Here is a 19,793-nt window from a genome sequence, read left to right as displayed (position 1 = left end):
AAGTGGAACATGGGCCCAGGCGAGAATTGACAATAACTGCTAATTATTTGGTATTTGTCACAGAGTTTTTATTTAGATTTGCCCTAATCATCACATCCATCATCATCATAGTCCACAGTGAAGACACAACTTCTTCATCCTCCTCCACCCTCTGATTTGTGCATTTTTGAAAACATTGAACATCTGAAGTCAGCGTTAAGAGCATTAAGGTGGGGTGGGGGTGGTGGGGCATGGTGGGGCGTCAGGTTTTAAATTCTCTTTAAATACTTTTCAAAAAACTTTACAAACATATGGGTTTTTGTTATAATGTTAATAGAAATGTAAGAAGAATCCCTCAGAGTGTAAACACTGAAACATGAACTATACTGTGTGTGTATCAGACGGCCAAGTGCAGGGGAGTTCCTGTGGTGTGTGTGGGCGGAGGGGCAGTGTTCGGAGGAGGAGGACAGGGAGTGGGAGGTGGCCTCCTTCTGCAGCTCCGCTCTTAGGATCAGCAGCTCCTTCAGCGTCTGATGCACCAGCACCTGGAGCACATGGGGCACAGGAATAAAAACTACAGGAACATTTGCACAATAACTTTTTTCTGTATCCTATATAGATCGATCTTTATCTTTATTCTATTTTATTTTATCTTATTTTATTTAAATCTTTAATTTATCGCTACCTTTTACTATTTTTTGTATCTTACCTGGGGTCTCATGTGGGGGTTGCCCTAATCATCACATCCATCATCATCATCATCATCATCATAGTCCACAGTGAAGGCAACTTCTTCATCCTCCTCCACCCTCTGATTTGTGCATTTTTGAAGTTTGCACATTTCTGTGCACTTGAAGTTGTTGGCGAGGCAGGAGCAGCCTGGAAGCCTACAGGTCTTTACACACTTGCAGGCCATGAGCTCCAAGACAGCCTTTGGAGCTGGGAGCCCTCGCATCCAGTCCAACACCAGCATACCTACAGTAAAAGAAGAAGTGTAAGATCCAAGTCACACACTTTCCATGTCTCATCTACTTCACTAAAGAACTGAAATGTACAGAAATTACCTATACTGTTGCAGTGAATTTACTAAAAGCATACCTTTGACGTCTGTTTTCCATCCATAACCTTTTGGCTCTGGTATGCCTGGTTGTCCTTCCAGACATTGCCTCCATACTGCTGCCTGGTAATTTGCGCGCTGTGTATGCAGCTGTAAGCAGTCCCTGCAAGGCGGAAGAAGGCTTGACTCCATTTCACCCCTTTTGGTGCAGAACATCAGGTACCGAAGGTCGTTCACATCACATATGTCGGATGATGGTGCATACATCTGACACACAAAGGATTCCATGGCTCTGTGTAAGTGCTCTGATACATCCCATGATGTTCCCAGGGATTTGAAGCCCTCTTGATATGTCCTGTTTCCTTTAACAAGTTTGAAAGCACAGAGTTTCCCTCTTCCTGCAAAAGCACTCACACTATCACAACCTGTAAAGGCATGGAGACCTACAAGAGCATCACAGAGATCATCTCCATGGAGTTCAGCAAGGGTGCTAATGTTGATGTATCTTGTTCTATTCTGACTCCCACATTTCAGGTACATGGTGCAGTTTATCTTCTTACAGTTCCCTAAGCAAAGGACCATGACATCTGTGTCCTCACTCACAATCACTGTAGTTTTATAGCCATTCTGGCTGGCATGAGCAGCATGTAGGAGCATGCGGGTGTCTGCCTCCTCATGGGAACACTTTAACTCCATCACAACTTTCACATCTTTGTTCTTAAGACAATAGCATGTCTCTCCACATGTTACAAAAAGCTGCTTTTCTTGAAGCTTCACCTGGTTTTCTGGCAGCTTCCACTGGTCCACAATGAACTTGATCAAGGCAGTTTTGCTCTCTGGATTGCTTAAGAGTTTTCTCCACTGCACAACATTGTGTCCCGGGGCAATGTTCTTCCATTGAGTGCTACTTGTTGCACCTCGATTGTCTCTCTCAGCATTCTTGATGGATGTTTTCCTGTACACATCAAACACCACATCTATTCGTGTACTCTTTCCTCCTTCATGCAAAGCAAAGTTCAGCACAGAACCAGCAATCTCTCCAAAAGTCTTGCCATCACCTTTCAGTTTCTGAACAAGGCTCATTCCATCAATGATGCATGCAGAGAGATTTCCAATATCTTCAACTGCTGATGCTGATTTCTCTAACTCTCTAGCAAGAGCGGCCTTATTGGTCTTTCGCAGCGAACCGTCTGGATTTGAAAGTGACCAAGGCAGTGGACCAAGTGGATGAGCCAGGACATCTTTAATGTGAAGACTTCTACTTTGTGAAACAATTATCATATGCCCAAAGAGATTTCTGTCTGCTTTCAATATCAACTCCTTGTTTTGTTTTTGATTTCCTCTGTCTCTTTTTGTGAGGCTTGAGAATGTCTTCAGATTCTGTTTTTTCATTCTGTCGTGGAATTTGGTTTCTGGTGATTCTTTTTCCAAACGCTCACTTCTGAACTTCTGATATGCTTCCTCTCCAGTCTGGTGAGCTTGCAGCAGATCACTGGCTATGTCTGGTGACACAGCGATTCCTGTGGAAAGACTGATGATGTCAGACTGATCTGGACTGAGAGGGTTTACCCAGCTATTTTTCATAAGCTCTACAAAGGCATTCACATCAGCCCTGTCCTTCTCTATTCTGGTCTTCTGTAGATCGTGATGACTGAAACTGCCTGTAGTTTTGGTGCCTGTCATGTTCCTGAGTTGCCTTAGGTACTGACTTCTGTTTTCTGAAGTGAGATAGTATCTGGTGACTGCTCCTGCTTTTAGGCTGAAACCCTTGGTTCCTCCAGCAGTCTGGGTGTCCTTGTTTATGGTCTCCTCAATTGTCTGGTCAACTGGAATCTTTCCAAAGGGATTGTTCCCACTGAGCTGGACAGACAAACCACCCTTTGCAATGTGTGCATGAACAGCAGGATTATCAGTCTCCAGGCGAGACATTTGTGCATAGTAGTATGTCAGATATCTGGCATAGTTGATCCTATCATATGCAAAGCACCATGGAATGATGGCTCTTATTGCTGTAAGATGCATCATCCAATTTCCCTCTCGTGATGCTCGAATTAGACAAAGCAGAATCTCAACCATGTCCACATAGGACATCCAGAAGGCAGACAGGGGACCATTGTCTTTTCTGAGGAAGCTGAGGTACTCATTAAATTGTGTCAGAATACGCTGACATGAATCCTGCTTGAGAGTTTCCTCAAATCTTGTCTGTGTTAATTCTTCACACAGGTTGTTGGCAGTTTGCAGAGTTGTTTCCAGGTGAATAATATCATCCTGGTGATTCTCTTCTAACCAAGGTTGAAAACCTTCCCATGCTAGTCTCAAGAAAGCCTCATAGAGCAGTTTGTGGAGCCTTACTGCACGATTATACTTGTGCCCATCAATAACTCCTGAGACTGAGCCGTCAGCTATCACTCCTGCTTCTATGCAAAGGTCTCTTAGACCAGCATCTCCAAACCGTTGGCCAATTGTTGCCATGAAGGCACAGGTGGTATGGAAGACTCCCATTCTAAGGATGATGTCCTTGAGTAGCTCCTGGTTTTTCCAAGTAATTTCAACAGCTTTGGCATACAATGCCTGGTCAAAGACAACAATTATGTTGTTAAGCTGCAGAGATTTCATGATGTTTAGTGACTGGAGAAGTATCTCATTTACTGTTGATAGCTGTGTAGCAGGAGCATTGATTGTAGGCAAATAGCCTATATTATCTTCTTGTACACATGTTTCACTGTGGGTGAGGATGTTGAACCCAGTCCAGCTACATATATCTTTGTTGGAAAGACGAGCCATCAGCCACATGTGGTTTTTGTCTGCTGCATCCTTTAGACATGTGGTGTGATCAGTATCAATTGTCTGTACAAGAGGAGGGTTGGCACGCTCTCCTGCGTTGTAAATAGGAAGCATCATCTCAACTGCACCAATGCTTCTCATCTTGGTTTTTGGGATACAAGGCAAAGATCTGATCTCAGCAGAATGGTCAGTGATAGGCTTTGCTTGCACAGCGATTCCATTCACTCTGTGTGATGTCCCCTTGCCACTGATTGTTTCCTCCAGTCTGTCTATATTGTCCCATGCCAATGTTGTGAGCAGACCGGGTTTGATGTTTTGTGGTAATGGGATGGTGTCTTTACTTGCTGCTTGCTTCTGAAGACAGAGGGCCGTGTCTATTTCTTCTACCTGAGAATATGATACACTATGGCCGAGTCGGTTTAGCATCTGTATCAGTTCCACATTTCCAGTAAGAGATTTGACAGCAAAGGGCAATAAAATGTGTTTTGCAGGCTTAACTTTGGCAGAGGTAACAGCATAAACTAAATCTTGACCAAAGGATGCAGTGAGCCTTTGCACTCTCTGCGATGGGTTATCACTTCCTGTGGTTTTACCTGTTAGGAGTGTCTGGAGAAACTCTACTAGACACAGAGGAATGCTGTTCATCTTTTCCAGATCTGACACATGTGGTGGCCATGCCTGAGTAATATCCTGTTTCTGGATATCATTTCTGATCTTCAGTGCCACTTGTGATATCACATCACTGCCAGTATTTGATTTGAACAACTTCTGTTCCTCTTTAAGTTCATGGAAAACTTTTACAAGTTCATCCATTTTCAAATTGTCAGGATATACCAACAGCTTTCCTGTGTCATTTGGTGTGATATGTAAAGATGGACCAAATTCAGCTTCAACTCTGCGGCGTAAGTGTTTTTTTATTGAGGGTATCACCTGTGTTACACCACACTTGGCCATTTCTGTAACAAGCATATTAGTCAGGTCTGTGAATGCGACTACTGTATGATGTTCAATCAGTTCTTCTCTAATATATGCAAACACTTTAGAGAGTGCCATTTTTTCTGCTGCTTCATATGGGGACTCTATTTCATCCATGTTACTTTCATCAGTGTCTTTTTCTAGGTCCTTTGTGTAAGCTCTGTAGCAGGTTCTGTGGTAATGAGCTTCAGCTGCCACTAGCTCACGACTGACTGTGGCTAACAAAGTTGTATCCTTTTTCCTGATCGCTGCGCTCCTGATGGTGTCATCTGCTCTTAACTCTGCACATTTTGTCAGACTTTCTTTAGTTCTTTGACCTTTCAAATACTTGCTGACTTTGTCACAAAATATACACTTTGCTTCATAAACCCTTGATGGTTGTGGTTCTCGTCTAGTAAGCTCTCTTGAATCTTCTGGCAAACTATTTTCTGAAGAGCTTTCTTTTGCAACAATGCTGTCAAGCAGTTTCTTCATTGTAAAGATGCTTCGACATTTCCTGTGATAGAATAATGATGGTATGCTACCTTCAGGGAGGTCTTTGGCAAGATCGAGGATGGGGCTGTAGCCTCTTATTTTAGCTGCTCCCAGTAACGTGTTCCATGACTCTATATTTACAGGTGCCACAAGCTTTGAATTATCATCTGAACAGTGTATGACACATTCTGTCATGGGACACTTCGGCCATTGGCTGTTCAAATTTAAAGGGCTAGGATGCTCAAACCTCCAGAGCTACTGTATGTACTTTGGACTGCTGCTGCTGATATTAGGGCAAAGATGTAAAGAAAACTAAATAAAATCTCTCATGGCCTGCAAGTGTGTGAAGACCTGTAGACTACCAGATTTCTCCTGCCTCACCAACAATCTTGACTGCACGAAAATGTGCAAACTGCAAACATGCACAAATCAGAGGGTTGAGGAGGATGAAGAAGTTGTCTTAACTCTGGACAACAACGATGATGATGATGATGATGATGATGATGATGATGATGATGATGATGATGATGATGATGATGATGATGATGATGATGATTAGGGCAAAGATATATAGAAATCTAAATAAAAACTCTGTGACAAATACCAAATAATTAGCAGTTATTGTCAATTCTCGCCTGGGCCCATGTTCCACTTAAAGACCCATATCCTCCCTCATAGCAGGATATTATGGGAAGATTAAACATTTCCTGAATTGTTACAGTCCTGTGAGTATTTCAGTTTTTGTTATTTGTGTCAGTGCTGTTCCTACATTTCACAGTGCTATAAAAAAGACTACAGTTTAGGCGAAAATAGTGGAAAAAATGTTGTTGAGACAGTTTGACCTTTGACCATGTGACCTTTATATTTTTTAGATAGGCCCAAAACTAGGTCTAAATGAAAGCTAGGATTGTACACTTTAAAATGCTACCAAACATGCCCTCATAACATATGAGTAAAGTTCTGAAAATGAGCACAAAACAAAATATGCCCCCGGCGTTTAGAGGCCTATTTTTTGCAGGGGGTTGATAACTTTATGAGCTGATAACTGTCAAAAAGCTACCACTTAGGATGGGTTATCATACCAAAATATCATCTATGGACATGTACCTTTTCAAAAAATGTTACTAGACTTTGCCACTCTGAGTGGTACCAAAAAGTCAAATTTTGGCCTCTGGCCCATGGACTAAGTAGCATGGCTTACGTGGTCACTTGTATAGGTTGAGGTTGTTAGAGGCTGTTGCTTGGCGTGGCGAGAATATTGCTCCACTTTCTCGGGTCCCCGAGATTGGGTTTCCAGTAGCTCTGGAGAGAGCTTTCGCACCTTTGGCCACTAACGGTCATAATTTCTCTGCTTTGTTTCAAGACCCGCATCAGAAAGCTTTTGAATGGTGGTACTTTTCCAGTTGGTCTCTCTGCTCTTCACGGAGCTCTGCATGTCGTAGTTTAGGTGCTTTCTGGAGATAGGCACTGCTCAATCCACTCCTCCATAGTAAGACCCCCACGGAGGTCGAAGTTAACCATAAATGTTTCCATCTTAAGCTTTGTCAGTTTCGTAACGGACGTAATGTAACCAGTGGCGGCGCCAGAGATTTTCTCTAGGGGGTGCTGTGGGGTTGCTTGACGTTTCATAGAGGGTGCTCAAACTTTAAGGGTTTCCCATTAATGCACCAGCGCTACAGTTGAATTTTCTACTGCAACTCCTTTTCAACCCTCCCGATTTTAAAATGCGTTTTTACCACAAACTGTCTAGCTTTACGTCCGTTATACTGTGACAGCTAATCATATTTCCATATAAACAGCCTACGATTCCCGAGTGGTAAAAATGTTGTTTTAAAAAGAAAGTAAGTCTTATATAAGGCGAATAATTGTGTAATTATGGTCATACAAGACAGCGTTTTATTATCAATCTTCGTCCAGGTTGCACTCTCTGTCTATGGGTCACTAATACCAGAGACCGAGCATCCTTGCTAATACTCATACAGGCTAGCGTTACAGTAGCCAATCAAGTCAAGCTAACAGTCACATAAAACCACTTCCGGTCCAAACCTTCAGAATAAACATTTGTGCCATTGCCATGATGTGATTTAAATGTACATTTCATGACCGTAAATGTATTTATTTTTTTATTCCTTAAGTATTCAACGACCACAGGAAAACTGACGGCTGTATTTCTTCCCTCGCCGTCAAATTAGGGGATTTTGTTAAAATTTAAAGTCGACAGACTTCTAGTGTTATCGCCATGGGTTATCGCGGCTAATTGTATCTACCTTGACACTTAATTCTGCGGCGTAATTAACGTGATTAACTGAATACGCGACGTATAAAGTACGAATAAACCAAATGGGAGAGCCGGAATGTAGAACGATAGATTCCTGTAGATTCCTCTCAAATCCAGCCCACGCCCTCCCCCCCTGTCCTCAGTCTCAGCGATCTCGGCCAATCAGCGGGCGGTGCGTCTGCTGTCGGTTAACTGATGGATACGGGCTCCAATCAGGTTTGAGCTCTGGGTGATTGACGATATTGCTGTCCAATCAAAAAGTGATGGATTGGGATAGGAGGTTTATGGTTTAAGAAGGTAGCCCTCCTTTTCATCCTCGTGTATTACTAAAACAGTACCTGCAAAGTTCGTTTTAATACCCTCCACAATCTATATTTTCCACAATAAACTGTATCATTACAGCACTACTTTCACAGAAAAATAGAACTATAACTGCATTTTGTAACACACAATAGTACAATGATAATTAATCATGGTTGTTTCCCTGTTTATGAAGAGAAACCTCAATCTCAGAAACCATAGACATGTGTTTATAATCAACATTATTTTATTTTTTAATCCTCACATTCACATCTTTACTATCTCACTGACCATTAACATAGGCTAGCACAGACTTGGCTTAACCCTTTTCAATGTTTCCATCTCTTGGCAGCGCTGTAGAACACTTTCACATGAACAAATTGTTACTGAGGCAAACTGTGTGAATGTGTAACTTTCACTTCACCAGCTTATTTCCACAGTGTCTTTCCTTCCATCTTAAAACACAACAAAGAAGAAATCAGTAGTTTGGTAGACTTTTCAAAAAATAAAAATAGAAAACTACGAAGAACAAATGCAAGAAAAAACCCAAACTGGAGGCTGTGTCTTCTTCTGTGTCCATCCTATCAGATGGACCTTTCCTCCGCTCCTCGTCCTCAGGTTACTCCCTTTAAATGTCCTCCTTTTCATTTGTTTTCTTCTCTGTAGGTTTCTAGGGGCTTAGGGCGAAAGGTAAATCCCTCTGACACGCATTTTTACAATTTGGGTTGATATTAGCTTGGCTTTTGTTTTAATCTGAATAATTTTCTCGTTCTGACGATGTCTTCCTCACAAAGGATAGTCCCTCCATAAGCTGAAAGATAAAAAAAAATCATTACTAACAAATGAATAAAGTTCCTATTAATATGTCGGACACCGTAATCTTCTCTGGTCCCCTCCCCAATCTGATCAATGATGACATGTATAGCCGCATGTCATAATTTCAGCGCTGGTTGTCTTGGTGGTGCCCAGCAAACAATGTGGGCTTCGTGAATAATTGGACAGCCTTCTGGGGAAAACCTGGTCTGATTAAGAGAGACGGCATTCACCCTACTTTGGAAGGTGCAAATCTCATTTCGGCAAACATTTCAGGGCTCTGTGACTTAATCCATGACAAACTGGAGTTGAGACCAGGAGGCAGAGTCGCAGTCTTACACGCTTCTCTGCGCTCTCTCCTAGGCAGTCATCCATAGGAATCCCGAACCCGATAAAATACCCAATATTAACGGTGTGTGTGTCTGCCCAAGGACAATTTAAGGTAAAACCTAATAGAGGTGTCATACATAATAACCTAATAAAAGTAAATGTAACAACTACTACAGTGCAACAAAACAGGCAGATTAAATGTGGTCTCTTAAACATAAGATCTCTAGCATCTAAAGCAATATTGGTAAATGATTTAATATCAGATTATAATATTGATATATGCTGTCTCACTGAAACTTGGTTGAGACATGAAGAATATGTCAGCATAAATGAGGCCACTCCACCCAGCCATATCAATACTCATATTGCCCGAGGCACGGGCCGAGGAGGTGGAGTTGCAGCAATCTTTGACTCAAGTTTACTTATCAATACTAAACAAAAATTAAATTATACCTCCTTTGAAAGCCTCAATTTCAGTCTTACGCATCCGACCTGGAAAACTTTGCAGCCAATCTTATTTGTTACAGTGTACCGTGCACCAGGTCCTTATTCAGAATTCTTATCAGAATTCTCTGAGTTTCTATCAACTTTGGTTCTTAAAACAGATAAAGTAATTATCGTAGGTGACTTTAATATTCATGTTGACGATGATAAAAATAGCCTTACTGTTGCATTTAACTCTATATTAGATTCTGTTGGTTTCTGTCAGAGTGTAAATAAACCAACCCACTGCTATAATCACACTCTCCACCTTGTTCTGACTTATGGTATTAAAATTGAGCAACTATTAGTCGAACCGCATCATCCTGCTTTATCCGACCATTTCTTAGTAACTTTTGAAGTACTGTTACTAGACTACAAAGCATTAGTCAGAAGCTCCTGCAGCAGAAACCTATCTGTTAGTGCTATAGCCACATTTAAGGAAGAGATTCCACCAATACTTAACTCGATAGCATGTCTGCATGTAGGGGAGGAAACTTATACAAAATGTACACCACCCCAAATTGATCATGTTGTTGATAGTGCTACAGATGCGCTGCGAATAAAATTAGACTCTATTGCTCCTTTGAAAAAGAAGAAAATAAAACAACATAGATTAGCTCCATGGCATAATGCCCAAACCCGCAAAATAAAGCAAAAGTCGAGACAACTTGAACGGATATGGCGTTCCACTAATCTTGAAGAATCTCATTTAATTTGGCATATTACTCTCAATGAATATAAGAAAGCACTGCGTAAAGCGAGAGCAGCATACTACTCTTCATTAATAGATGAGAATAAGAATAATGCAAGATTTCTTTTCAGCACTGTAGCCAGGCTGACAGAGAGCCACAGCTCCACTGAGCCTTCTATTCCCATAGCACTCAGTAGGAATGACTTTATGTGCTTTTTTAACGATAAAATTGTTACTCTTAGAAACAAAATCAATGACCTCTTGCCTTTGACCAGTATAGTGTTATCAACAGCTCCCGGAAACGTAAGTTCTAATATTACACTAGATAGTAAACTAGAATGCTTTTCAGCCATAAACCTTGAACAATTAAATTCAATGATTCTCTCTTCTAAACCATCAACGTGTATCTTAGACCCGATTCCAACTAAGCTGTTAAAATAAGTTTTTCCATTAATTAGCACTTCTTTATTAAATATTATGAATATGTCTTTATTATCAGGCTATGTTCCACAATCATTCAAAGTAGCAGTGATAAAACCGCTTCTTAAAAAGCACAACCTCGATCCAGAGGTTTTAGCCAACTATAGACCTATTTCTAATCTTCCGTTCCTCTCAAAAATTCTTGAGAAAGCAGTCGCAAAACAACTGTGTGATTACTTAAAAAACTATGATTTATTTGAAGATTTTCAGTCTGATTTTAGAACACAACATAGCACAGAGACAGCTCTGGTTAAAGTCACTAATGACATTCTAATAGCCTCTGACAAGGGACTTGTCTCTATTCTTGTCTTGCTCGATCTTAGTGCTGCATTTGATACTATCGACCATGATATCCTATTGCAAAGACTAGAGCACTTAGTTGGCATACAGGGAACTGCTTTAGGCTGGTTTAGGTCCTATCTATCTGAACGCTCTCAGTTTGTACGTGTCAACGATGAATCTTCCACGCAAACCAAAGTTAGCCATGGAGTGCCACAGGGCTCAGTGCTCGGACCTATTTTGTTCACACTATATATGCTTCCGTTAGGCAATATTATAAGGAATCATTCTGTAAACTTTCATTGTTATGCGGATGATACTCAACTATATTTATCAATCAAGCCTGATGAAATTAATCATCTAAATAAAATTCAAGACTGCCTCAAGGACTTAAAAACGTGGATGACCTTAATTCTTTTTGATGTTAAACACGACCAAAACTGAAGTTATTGTACTTGGCCTGAAGAATCTACGAAACAAATTATCTAAAGATATACTAACTATGGATGGCATTAATTTGGCCTCCAGTGAGACTGTAAGGAATCTTGGTGTTATATTTGATCAGGATTTATCCTTTAACACCCACATAAAATCAATTTCAAGGACCGCCTACTTCCATCTACGTAACATTGCAAAAATCAGGCATATCTTGCCTCAAAACGATGCAGAGAAACTAGTCCATGCATTTGTTACTTCAAGGCTGGATTATTGTAACTCCTTATTATCAGGGTGTACCAAGAAGTCAGTCAAGTCGCTTCAGCTGATTCAAAATGCTGCAGCTCGTGTACTAACCAGAGTTAGGAAAAGGGACCACATTACTCCTGTTCTGGCTGCCTTACACTGGCTCCCTATAGAACACAGGATAGAATTTAAAATTCTTCTTCTCGCCTACAAAGCCCTTAATGGGCAGGCGCCATCTTACCTTAAAGAACTCATTATACCCTACTGTCCTACTAGGGCAGGGGTCGGCAACTCGCGGCCAACGGGCTCTGAGCTTAGACAAAAATAAGAAGGAAATAAAATAAAAGTACTTGAAGGACTATTTATATTTTGTTGCATGGTTGAAAATGTTTCGTATCTTGTATTTTGAGGTGATACTGTGACACATAAATAAAAAACAAAACGGTTTTAATTAGGTCAACTAAAATATGCGTCACATCCTGCTACGGTCCCGTGCGAGCGCCTTTTTTCTTGGAGGCACTCGCGCGGGGACCCCCGGCTCGATGAGCGAACTATGGATAAATCAAAGAAAAGTACCGGAGGAACACAGGATTTAATTCTGTGTGGACAGAGTTATTCTTTCACAGCAAGCGATGCTGGTTTACCGGTATGTTTGATATGTAGAGAGAAGTTGTCAAAGGTGCTGCAGCCTTTACGCATCGAGGAACAACACGGGAGAGGAAGACAGCTGACGATCTTCAGTCATAATTCAATGGGGTATGTAATTTATTTCAGAAAACACTTTTTGTTATATTCCATGGAATGCTCTTAACGTCCCGATAGCAATGAATATATTAAATGCTTTGACAATAAATACATACAAAAATTCATCTCTGGAAGCCGTAGCCCTCCATTCTTACCTACCCTACCTTTAACTCTTTTTAGGGTGCAGCTATATGTTTTATTTATTTCAAAGTGGGCCCATTTTAATATTTGTTTTCCTTCAAATGTTCAGAGGACTCCCCAAGTGCTGTGTTTGATTTATTTTAAAGTAGGCCTGTGTATTATTTGTAATTCTCCTTATGAGTTCTTTGTTTCTTATTAGAGGTTAACAGTTTTATATAATGTAATAAATAGCCTAATAAATGCAAAAAGATTGTAGTTTTTGTCTGATATAACAATACAACTTCATTAGCTATCAAGCTATAAAATATGTTTTGCGGCTCCAGACAAAAACATTTGGGAGAAAAAGGAGCAAAATGGCTCTTTTGGTCAAAAAGGTTGCCGAACCCTGGCCTAGAAGAACCTCAACAAGTAACCTCGTAAGCCATGCTACTGATGCTGGACAGCTTTTCAGTGGCTGCACAATAAACAGCAACATACACATTAATGTAAATAAACAGCCAAATAATGGATCAATGCTCTCTGTCTTTGTTCGTCGCTAGCCGTTAGTGTTGTTGCATAGCAACCACCTCGCACTATGTTTTGTGCAGAAGGCAAAGGAGAGACCATTTTATTTTGAACATTTACTAATAAAAACTATTTAAATTAGAGTTTGTATTTCTTTCATATTGCCACTCTTGGTAACCGTTTTATAAAAGCAATAGCTCACTTCAGGCCGTGATATATGCTCATTATATCACAGCTAAGGGGGTTGAACCACGCCCCTTAGCTGTGATATAATGAACATATACCGCGGACTGTCGTGAGCGCTTAAATGTACCATTCAAACTTAAAAGCTTACATGGTTTAAAAGATACCTTCTTTTAAAATGAGAAAAAGTCACATGACAGAAGACAGAATCCAGCTCAAAAGGTTTATTCAGTTATCAGAAACTTCCATGTTAAAAGTGTCACACGAGAGGAGGATTATGGGTAATGTAGTCAAACATGATCATCTACACATTATCAGATCAGGTGAACTCTGAGGGTCAGCTGTGATCTCTCAGGTGAGTTCAGTTCTTCCCCCCCATGGTGTGCTTGTCGAACAGGTACTCGGCCATCTTGTTGGTGTTGGAGTCCATTCTGCTCAGATTAGAGATGAAGTCTCCGAGCTTCTTCATGGACTCGACCTGCTCGTTCAGGTAGTGAGTCTCCAGGAAGTCACACATCTGAGGAGGAGAGAGAGAAGACGTTAACAACTAAAGCGTCAGAGACGTTGAATCCCAGAGATCATCACTGTGTAGTTCCTCGTGTTCAGCCGGTGTTACTCACATGAGGGTCGGCGTGGTCTGAGGCCAGTTTGTGCAGATCCAGCAGAGCCTGGTTCACGTTCTTCTCCAGCTGCAGAGCAGCCTGCATGGCCTCCAGACCCGTGCCCCACTCGTCTCGCTCTGGCTTCTGTAACGAGGGAACAACACCAGTTAGAGGGGGAGGGTACATAAAGCACAAAGAGCCTCAGTTTTAAATAAGTGAGAAACATGTTGATTTTAAGACAGATTTAGGAAAGCTACCACTAAGTTTGTCCCTTTATAATAACCCGTATGCACTTTCAGTCCACATCACGGCTTTCTTCATTTAAGCACACTAGTTTCTCATGTTTACATAAAAAGACATTTAAAAATATATGTTAATGTACTTTTTTGATATGCATTTAATGATATGTTGTACTCAAGCCCAAAGTCTTATTCACAAGCTGCTGTAACAAGAATAAAACCCCTTTAAAGTACATTTCATCCATTAGACGACATGTCAATATACACCAACATATTAAGATTGGTCCTGTACAATAAAGCTTGAAAACAGGACGAGGTGCAAATGGAAATATTCTGTATTTTTCCAAGCCAGCAAGTCAACGCCCCGTTGCATTATGGTACATATAGTTGGATAAATGAACCCTACCGGTCTAAATAAGCTTTCTCACGTCACTGACAAGTCACCTGAGGCGAGAGCCAATGAAATCTGTGGCTTTAACGGCACTAGGATGTTGAGACTTAGGGTAAACAAATGACCAAAATAAGAGAATTTAAACTCTAAATACTGCAGTTGAAGTTGTTCATGGTGTACTGAGTTCAACAGCCTCTGCTTGTTAGTTAGTTATGTTTAGTTGCATAAACAGGATGTGGGTGGATTGAGTGACTCAGCAGTTTATCTGGTAGGCTATCTCAGGGTGCGTCCGGCAGACATTTTGTCCTAACAGACGCTCACCTTGACTAAAAGGCAGAAGGCTCTTTGAGCAGGTTTCCTCTCACTGATCCTGCTGTGATGCTAAATGTGTCTTGATGTTTGTCTGTTGATGTTACACATGGAGCAGCTGGGATGCAAGGAGCATTTCAGACTTGATCTGACCATTACAGTGTTATCGTAGACGTCCTGCAGACATGACGTTCAGAACAGATATTTACCTTGATGTCCTGCAGGAAGATGCGTCCTCCTCGGCTGTTCTGGAAGGTGAGCAGCTTGTCGGCGTGCTCCCGCTCCTCCTCGCTGTTCTCCTTGAAGAAGTGAGCGAAGCCGGGCAGGGCCACGTCGTCACGGGAGAAATAAAAGGCCTGCAGACAGAAGACAGTGGTTAGAGAACAGACCGGTCGTTACACACAGAGCAGGTCGAGATAAACGATCGTTATGAGCCGAGGGCAGACAGAAACATGAGTCATGATTTCAGGGTGGTGATAACAACCAGCGTAAGCATGACACAGCAATATGTGTACTGAATTGTGGACAGGGAATAGAACAGTCAGAAATAGAAGCAGTATCTAGATCCATTACTTAGGTAGAAGTAGGAATACTATCATCTTAAAATACGAAAACTACATGTAAAAGTACTGATTTTAAAAGTAAAGTACACAAGCATCAAAAATAAAGAGTACCTTTTGCAACATTAGATTAAAAGTACTGCATCATATCAGCATGTGTTTTTATATGTAAATTACAATATTGGCCGTTACATTTAAGTAAAAGAAAATGTACTTTAAGGAAGAATTTAGTTCCAAGTTTTACTAAACATGATAAGTGAGCCATTACTTTAATTACTGGACATTTTTCTCTGACTAGTAAGCTGGCTGTTACCAACTAGACTAAAGCAGTGTTTCTCCATGAATGACACAGGTGTGTGTGGTTAGTTAAAGTCAGTAATACCCGTTCAGTCTGAGGTAGAAACAGAGGAGGGTCTGTAATCTAAAGACAGTTTAACAGAAGTGAGAAGAATGTAGTCTGCAGCCTTTAGGTTATGCTAATGCGTGTTAGCTTAAAACAGGGATTCTGTGATTTTATGATGAAATCTGTAAAACAATAGTCTGCCATCTTGTATTTGTACGTGGTTTCCCTGTGACGCCACGTTGTTTACTCATAATACAGGTACATAATTAACATGTAACGGTGTAAAAAGAGTGTTTCTTACCATGGAGGTGTAGGAGTAGGAGGCAAACAGCTCCATGTTCAGCATTCGGTTAACGGCCGCCTCGCAGTCGCGGTGGTAGTTCTGTCTCACCTGGGAATCCATCTCAACTGGCGTTTCTTCGCTGTTTTTCTTAACAGAACGGTACAAAAATAAAGCTTACAAAGACTCTTCGGTAGTGCAAATTGAAGCAGAGGTTTTTTCCTGTGTGTCTGGAATGGATTAAAGTGCGAATTCAGATCGAGATGAAGGAAAAGTTCCGTTCAAACACTGTTGAAGCAAGAACTGTTTCTCTGTTTCTTCTCAAGTGTGAAATGGCAGTTGAGTCGCTTCCTGTATTTATACCAGACGGTGGTCGTGGCGTCACTGCGCGTCTCCTCCAATCGGTGAGCTTTGGAGATCACGTGACGGTGACTAAGCGTTCTCTCTTCAGACTGGTGACAATGACTCGGCAGTTTTGACATCAAGTTTATATGCATGTTATATACATATTTTTTATTATAATTAATTTAATTATATTCATCTTTTTTTTTGCACATTTTAACTTGAAATATTATGTTCCAAGCTAGAGGGGCTGTACACATAAAAGCTTGAGTACCTAAAACAGTCCTAGCACTTGGCACATGTTATTAAAACACATCCTGGGATCTCAGGCAATAGCTACTTGCCACTCTCTGTGAGATCAAAGAGCACATATAAGTTGGTAGTTTACCCAACATGGCTTTATAGATAAACATGTACCAATGACTGAACAGTTAGTGAAGGCAAACTTGCCCTGGCATACAGGTTACAGTGATGAGTAAGTGCTTTACAGTTTGTAACAAATCTCAGCGCACTGTGATAGGCGGCATCTAACTTGATCAGGTCCAAATTGGCAGGTGCATTCAGATCAGATCACCATAGTCCAGCACTGGTAAAAAGGTCACAGAGACTAGCTTGTTGTTGTTGTTGTTGTTGTTGTTGTGAGCGCCGTTGGGGAGAAAATCAGCGACGTAAACGGTGACGTCATGACGCAGCAGCGGCAGCACCAGTCGGGCTCTGTGCGGTGTGAACAAAACGGGAGCCTAAAAGAAAAACCGCTTCCGAACCAGAAACGCTCTAGCACGGAGCTAGAACGGGAATGGCGTTGGTGTGAAAGCCCTAATTAATGCACAAATCATTGTTGTTGATTTAATCTGCAACTTTTCATCACACAAAGCACTGACTCATTGATCAAACCTGTCTTTGTTCTCCAGGGATCAGCCGGCTGCACAGATGGGAGCGGGCAGAGCTTCATGGTCTGGACCCTCCTGAGGAGATCAGAGAGCTGCTGCAGACACACACAGACCCAGAGTACAGCCTGAGGTAACAAACACAGTGTATTTGAAAACAAAATACTTACTTTGTATTTACTCCTATACTCACCATGTTAACATGGTTTATTAACGCACACTGAGGAATTTGGTTTAAAGCCCATGTGTTCTTTTTGTAATGTATATGATTGACCCTATTCATGAGCTAAGATGACTGACATGGTGCATACACTCAAGTTGCAACACAGGCTGTCAGTAATATTACTTGTTATGATGTGTTTATCATGCTATGATACTTTTACTAAGGTTGAGTATTTGAACTGTATCCATCTGTATTTGATTAATATTGTTCTTCATTATTCATAACTCGTAATTATGGATAATTTGAGTCTGCATTTGAACTAGGCAAGTTTCAGGCATGTTCATATTAATAGGAACTTTATTCATTTGTTAGTAATGATTTTTTTTTATCTTTCAGCTTATGGAGGGACTATCCTTTGTGAGGAAGACATCGTCAGAACGAGAAAATAATTCAGATTAAAACAAAAGCCAAGCTAATATCAACCCAAATTGTAAAAATGTGTGTCAGAGGGATTTACCTTTCGCCCTAAGCCCCTAGAAACCTACAGAGAAGAAAACAAATGAAAAGGAGGACATTTAAAGGGAGTAACCTGAGGACGAGGAGCGGAGGAAAGGTCCATCTTACAGGATGGACACAGAAGAAGACACAGCCTCCAGTTTGGGTTTTTTCTTGCATTTGTTCTTTGTAGTTTTCTACTTTTATTAAAAAAAAGTCTACCAAACTACTGATTTCTTCTTTGTTGTGTTTTAAGATGGAAGGAAAGACACTGTGGAAATAAGCTGGTGAAGTGAAAGTTACACATTCACACAGTTTGCCTCAGTAACAATTTGTTCATGTGAAAGTGTTCTACAGCGCTGCCAAGAGATGGAAACATTGAAAAGGGTTAAGCCAAGTCTGTGCTAGCCTATGTTAATGGTCAGTGAGATAGTAAAGATGTGAATGTGAGGATTAAAAAATAAAATAATGTTGATTATAAACACATGTCTATGGTTTCTGAGATTGAGGTTTCTCTTCATAAACAGGGAAACAACCATGATTAATTATCATTGTACTATTGTGTGTTACAAAATGCAGTTATAGTTCTATTTTTCTGTGAAAGTAGTGCTGTAATGATACAGTTTATTGTGGAAAATATAGATTGTGGAGGGTATTAAAACGAACTTTGCAGGTACTGTTTTAGGAATACACGAGGATGAAAAGGAGGGCTACCTTCTTAAACCGTAAACCTCCTATCCCAATCCATCACTTTTTGATTGGACAGCAATATCGTCAATCACCCAGAGCTCAAACCTGATTGGAGCCCGTATCCATCAGTTAACCGACAGCAGACGCACCGCCCGCTGATTGGCCGAGATCGCTGAGACTGAGGACAGGGGGGGAGGGCGTGGGCTGGATTTGAGAGGAATCTACAGGAATCTATCGTTCTACATTCCGGCTCTCCCATTTGGTTTATTCGTACTTTATACGTCGCGTATTCAGTTAATCACGTTAATTACGCCGCAGAATTAAGTGTCAAGGTAGATACAATTAGCCGCGATAACCCATGGCGATAACACTAGAAGTCTGTCGACTTTACATTTGAACAAAATCCCCTAATTTGACGGCGAGGGAAGAAATACAGCTGTCAGTTTTCCTGTGGTCGTTGAATACTTAAGGAATAAAAAAATAAATACATTTACGGTCATGAAATGTGCATTTAAATCACATCATGGCATATGGCACAAATGTTTATTCTGAAGGTTTGGACCGGAAGTGGTTTTATGTGACTGTTAGCTTGACTTGATTGGCTACTGTAACGCTAGCCTGTATGAGTATTAGCAAGGATGCTCGGTCTCTGGTATTAGTGACCCATAGACAGAGAGTGCAGCCTGGACTAAGATTGATAATACAACGCTGTCTTGTATGACCATAATTACACAATTATTCGCCTTATATAAGACTTACTTTCTTTTTAAAACAACATTTTTACCACTCGGGAATCGTAGGCTGTTTATGGAAATATGATTAGCTGTCACAGTATAACGGACGTAAAGCTAGACAGTTTGTGGTCAAAACGCATTTTAAAATCGGGAGGGTTGAAAAGGAGTTGCAGTAGAAAATTCAACTGTAGCGCTGGTGCATTAATGGGAAACCCTTAAAGTTTGAGCACCCTCTATGAAACGTCAAGCTACCCCAAAGCACCCCCTAGAGAAAATCTCTGGCGCCGCCACTGGTTACATTACGTCCGTTACGAAACTGACAAAGCTTAAGATGGAAACATTTATGGTTAACTTCGACCTCCGTGGGGGTCTTACTATGGAGGAGTGGATTGAGCAATGCCTATCTCCAGAAAGCACCTAAACTACGACATGCAGAGCTACGTGAAGAGCAGGTAGACCAACTGGAAAAGTACCACCATTCAAAAGCTTTCTGATGCGGGTCTTGAAACAAAGCAGAGAAATTATGACCGTTAGTGGCCACAGGTGCGAAAGCTCTCTCCAGAGCTACTGGAAGCCCACTCT

At 41.0% G+C, this 19,793-nt stretch overlaps 2 protein-coding genes and 1 long non-coding RNA gene across 3 annotated transcripts; 1 reads left to right on the top strand and 2 right to left on the bottom strand.

Annotated features, from left to right (window-relative positions):
- Positions 1–217: 217 nt before the first annotated feature.
- Positions 218–5,458, bottom strand: LOC307016496 (uncharacterized protein). The gene is made up of 3 exons (XM_079645608.1): positions 1,078–5,458; positions 689–954; positions 218–524 (listed from the first exon to the last, which is right to left on the bottom strand). The coding sequence occupies exons 1-2, from the start codon at positions 5,267–5,269 to the stop codon at positions 713–715; spliced, it is 4,434 nt and encodes a 1,477-aa protein (XP_079501734.1). The 5' UTR covers positions 5,270–5,458; the 3' UTR covers positions 218–524; positions 689–712.
- A 7,927-nt stretch (positions 5,459–13,385) lies between these two features.
- On the bottom strand, positions 13,386–16,240 carry LOC307016509 (ferritin, middle subunit). The gene is made up of 4 exons (XM_079645624.1): positions 15,922–16,240; positions 14,927–15,073; positions 13,797–13,922; positions 13,386–13,693 (listed from the first exon to the last, which is right to left on the bottom strand). Exons 1-4 carry the CDS (start codon positions 16,021–16,023, stop codon positions 13,538–13,540), a joined length of 531 nt encoding a protein of 176 aa, XP_079501750.1. The 5' UTR covers positions 16,024–16,240; the 3' UTR covers positions 13,386–13,537.
- Positions 16,241–16,471: 231 nt separating this feature from the next.
- LOC307016513 lies at positions 16,472–18,013 on the top strand. The gene is made up of 2 exons (XR_013801832.1): positions 16,472–17,262; positions 17,689–18,013. It is a non-coding gene; the product is annotated as an uncharacterized lncRNA (long non-coding RNA).
- The last annotated feature ends 1,780 nt before the right edge of the window (positions 18,014–19,793 follow it).

The sequence above is a fragment of the Notothenia rossii genome (assembly GCF_949606895.1).
Source record: "Notothenia rossii genome assembly, chromosome: 8".
Taxonomy (NCBI): domain Eukaryota; kingdom Metazoa; phylum Chordata; class Actinopteri; order Perciformes; family Nototheniidae; genus Notothenia; species Notothenia rossii.
This window is presented reverse-complemented; position numbering and strand designations above follow the sequence as displayed.

What these genes read in the sequence shown, in the direction of transcription:
- LOC307016496 (XM_079645608.1), bottom strand. Translation starts at nt 5,269, where the DNA reads ATGAAGAAACTGCTTGACAGCATTGTTGCAAAAGAAAGCTCTTCAGAA. An exon ending in ATGGAAAACAGACGTCAAAG is followed by an intron (nt 955 to 1,077) that starts GTATGCTTTTAG and finishes CTTTTACTGTAG; the next exon opens with GTATGCTGGTGTTGGACTGG.
- LOC307016509 (XM_079645624.1), bottom strand. Translation starts at nt 16,023, where the DNA reads ATGGATTCCCAGGTGAGACAGAACTACCACCGCGACTGCGAGGCGGCC. An exon ending in CCTACTCCTACACCTCCATG is followed by an intron (nt 15,074 to 15,921) that starts GTAAGAAACACT and finishes TTCTGTCTGCAG; the next exon opens with GCCTTTTATTTCTCCCGTGA. An exon ending in CAGACCACGCCGACCCTCAT is followed by an intron (nt 13,694 to 13,796) that starts GTGAGTAACACC and finishes TCTCCTCCTCAG; the next exon opens with ATGTGTGACTTCCTGGAGAC.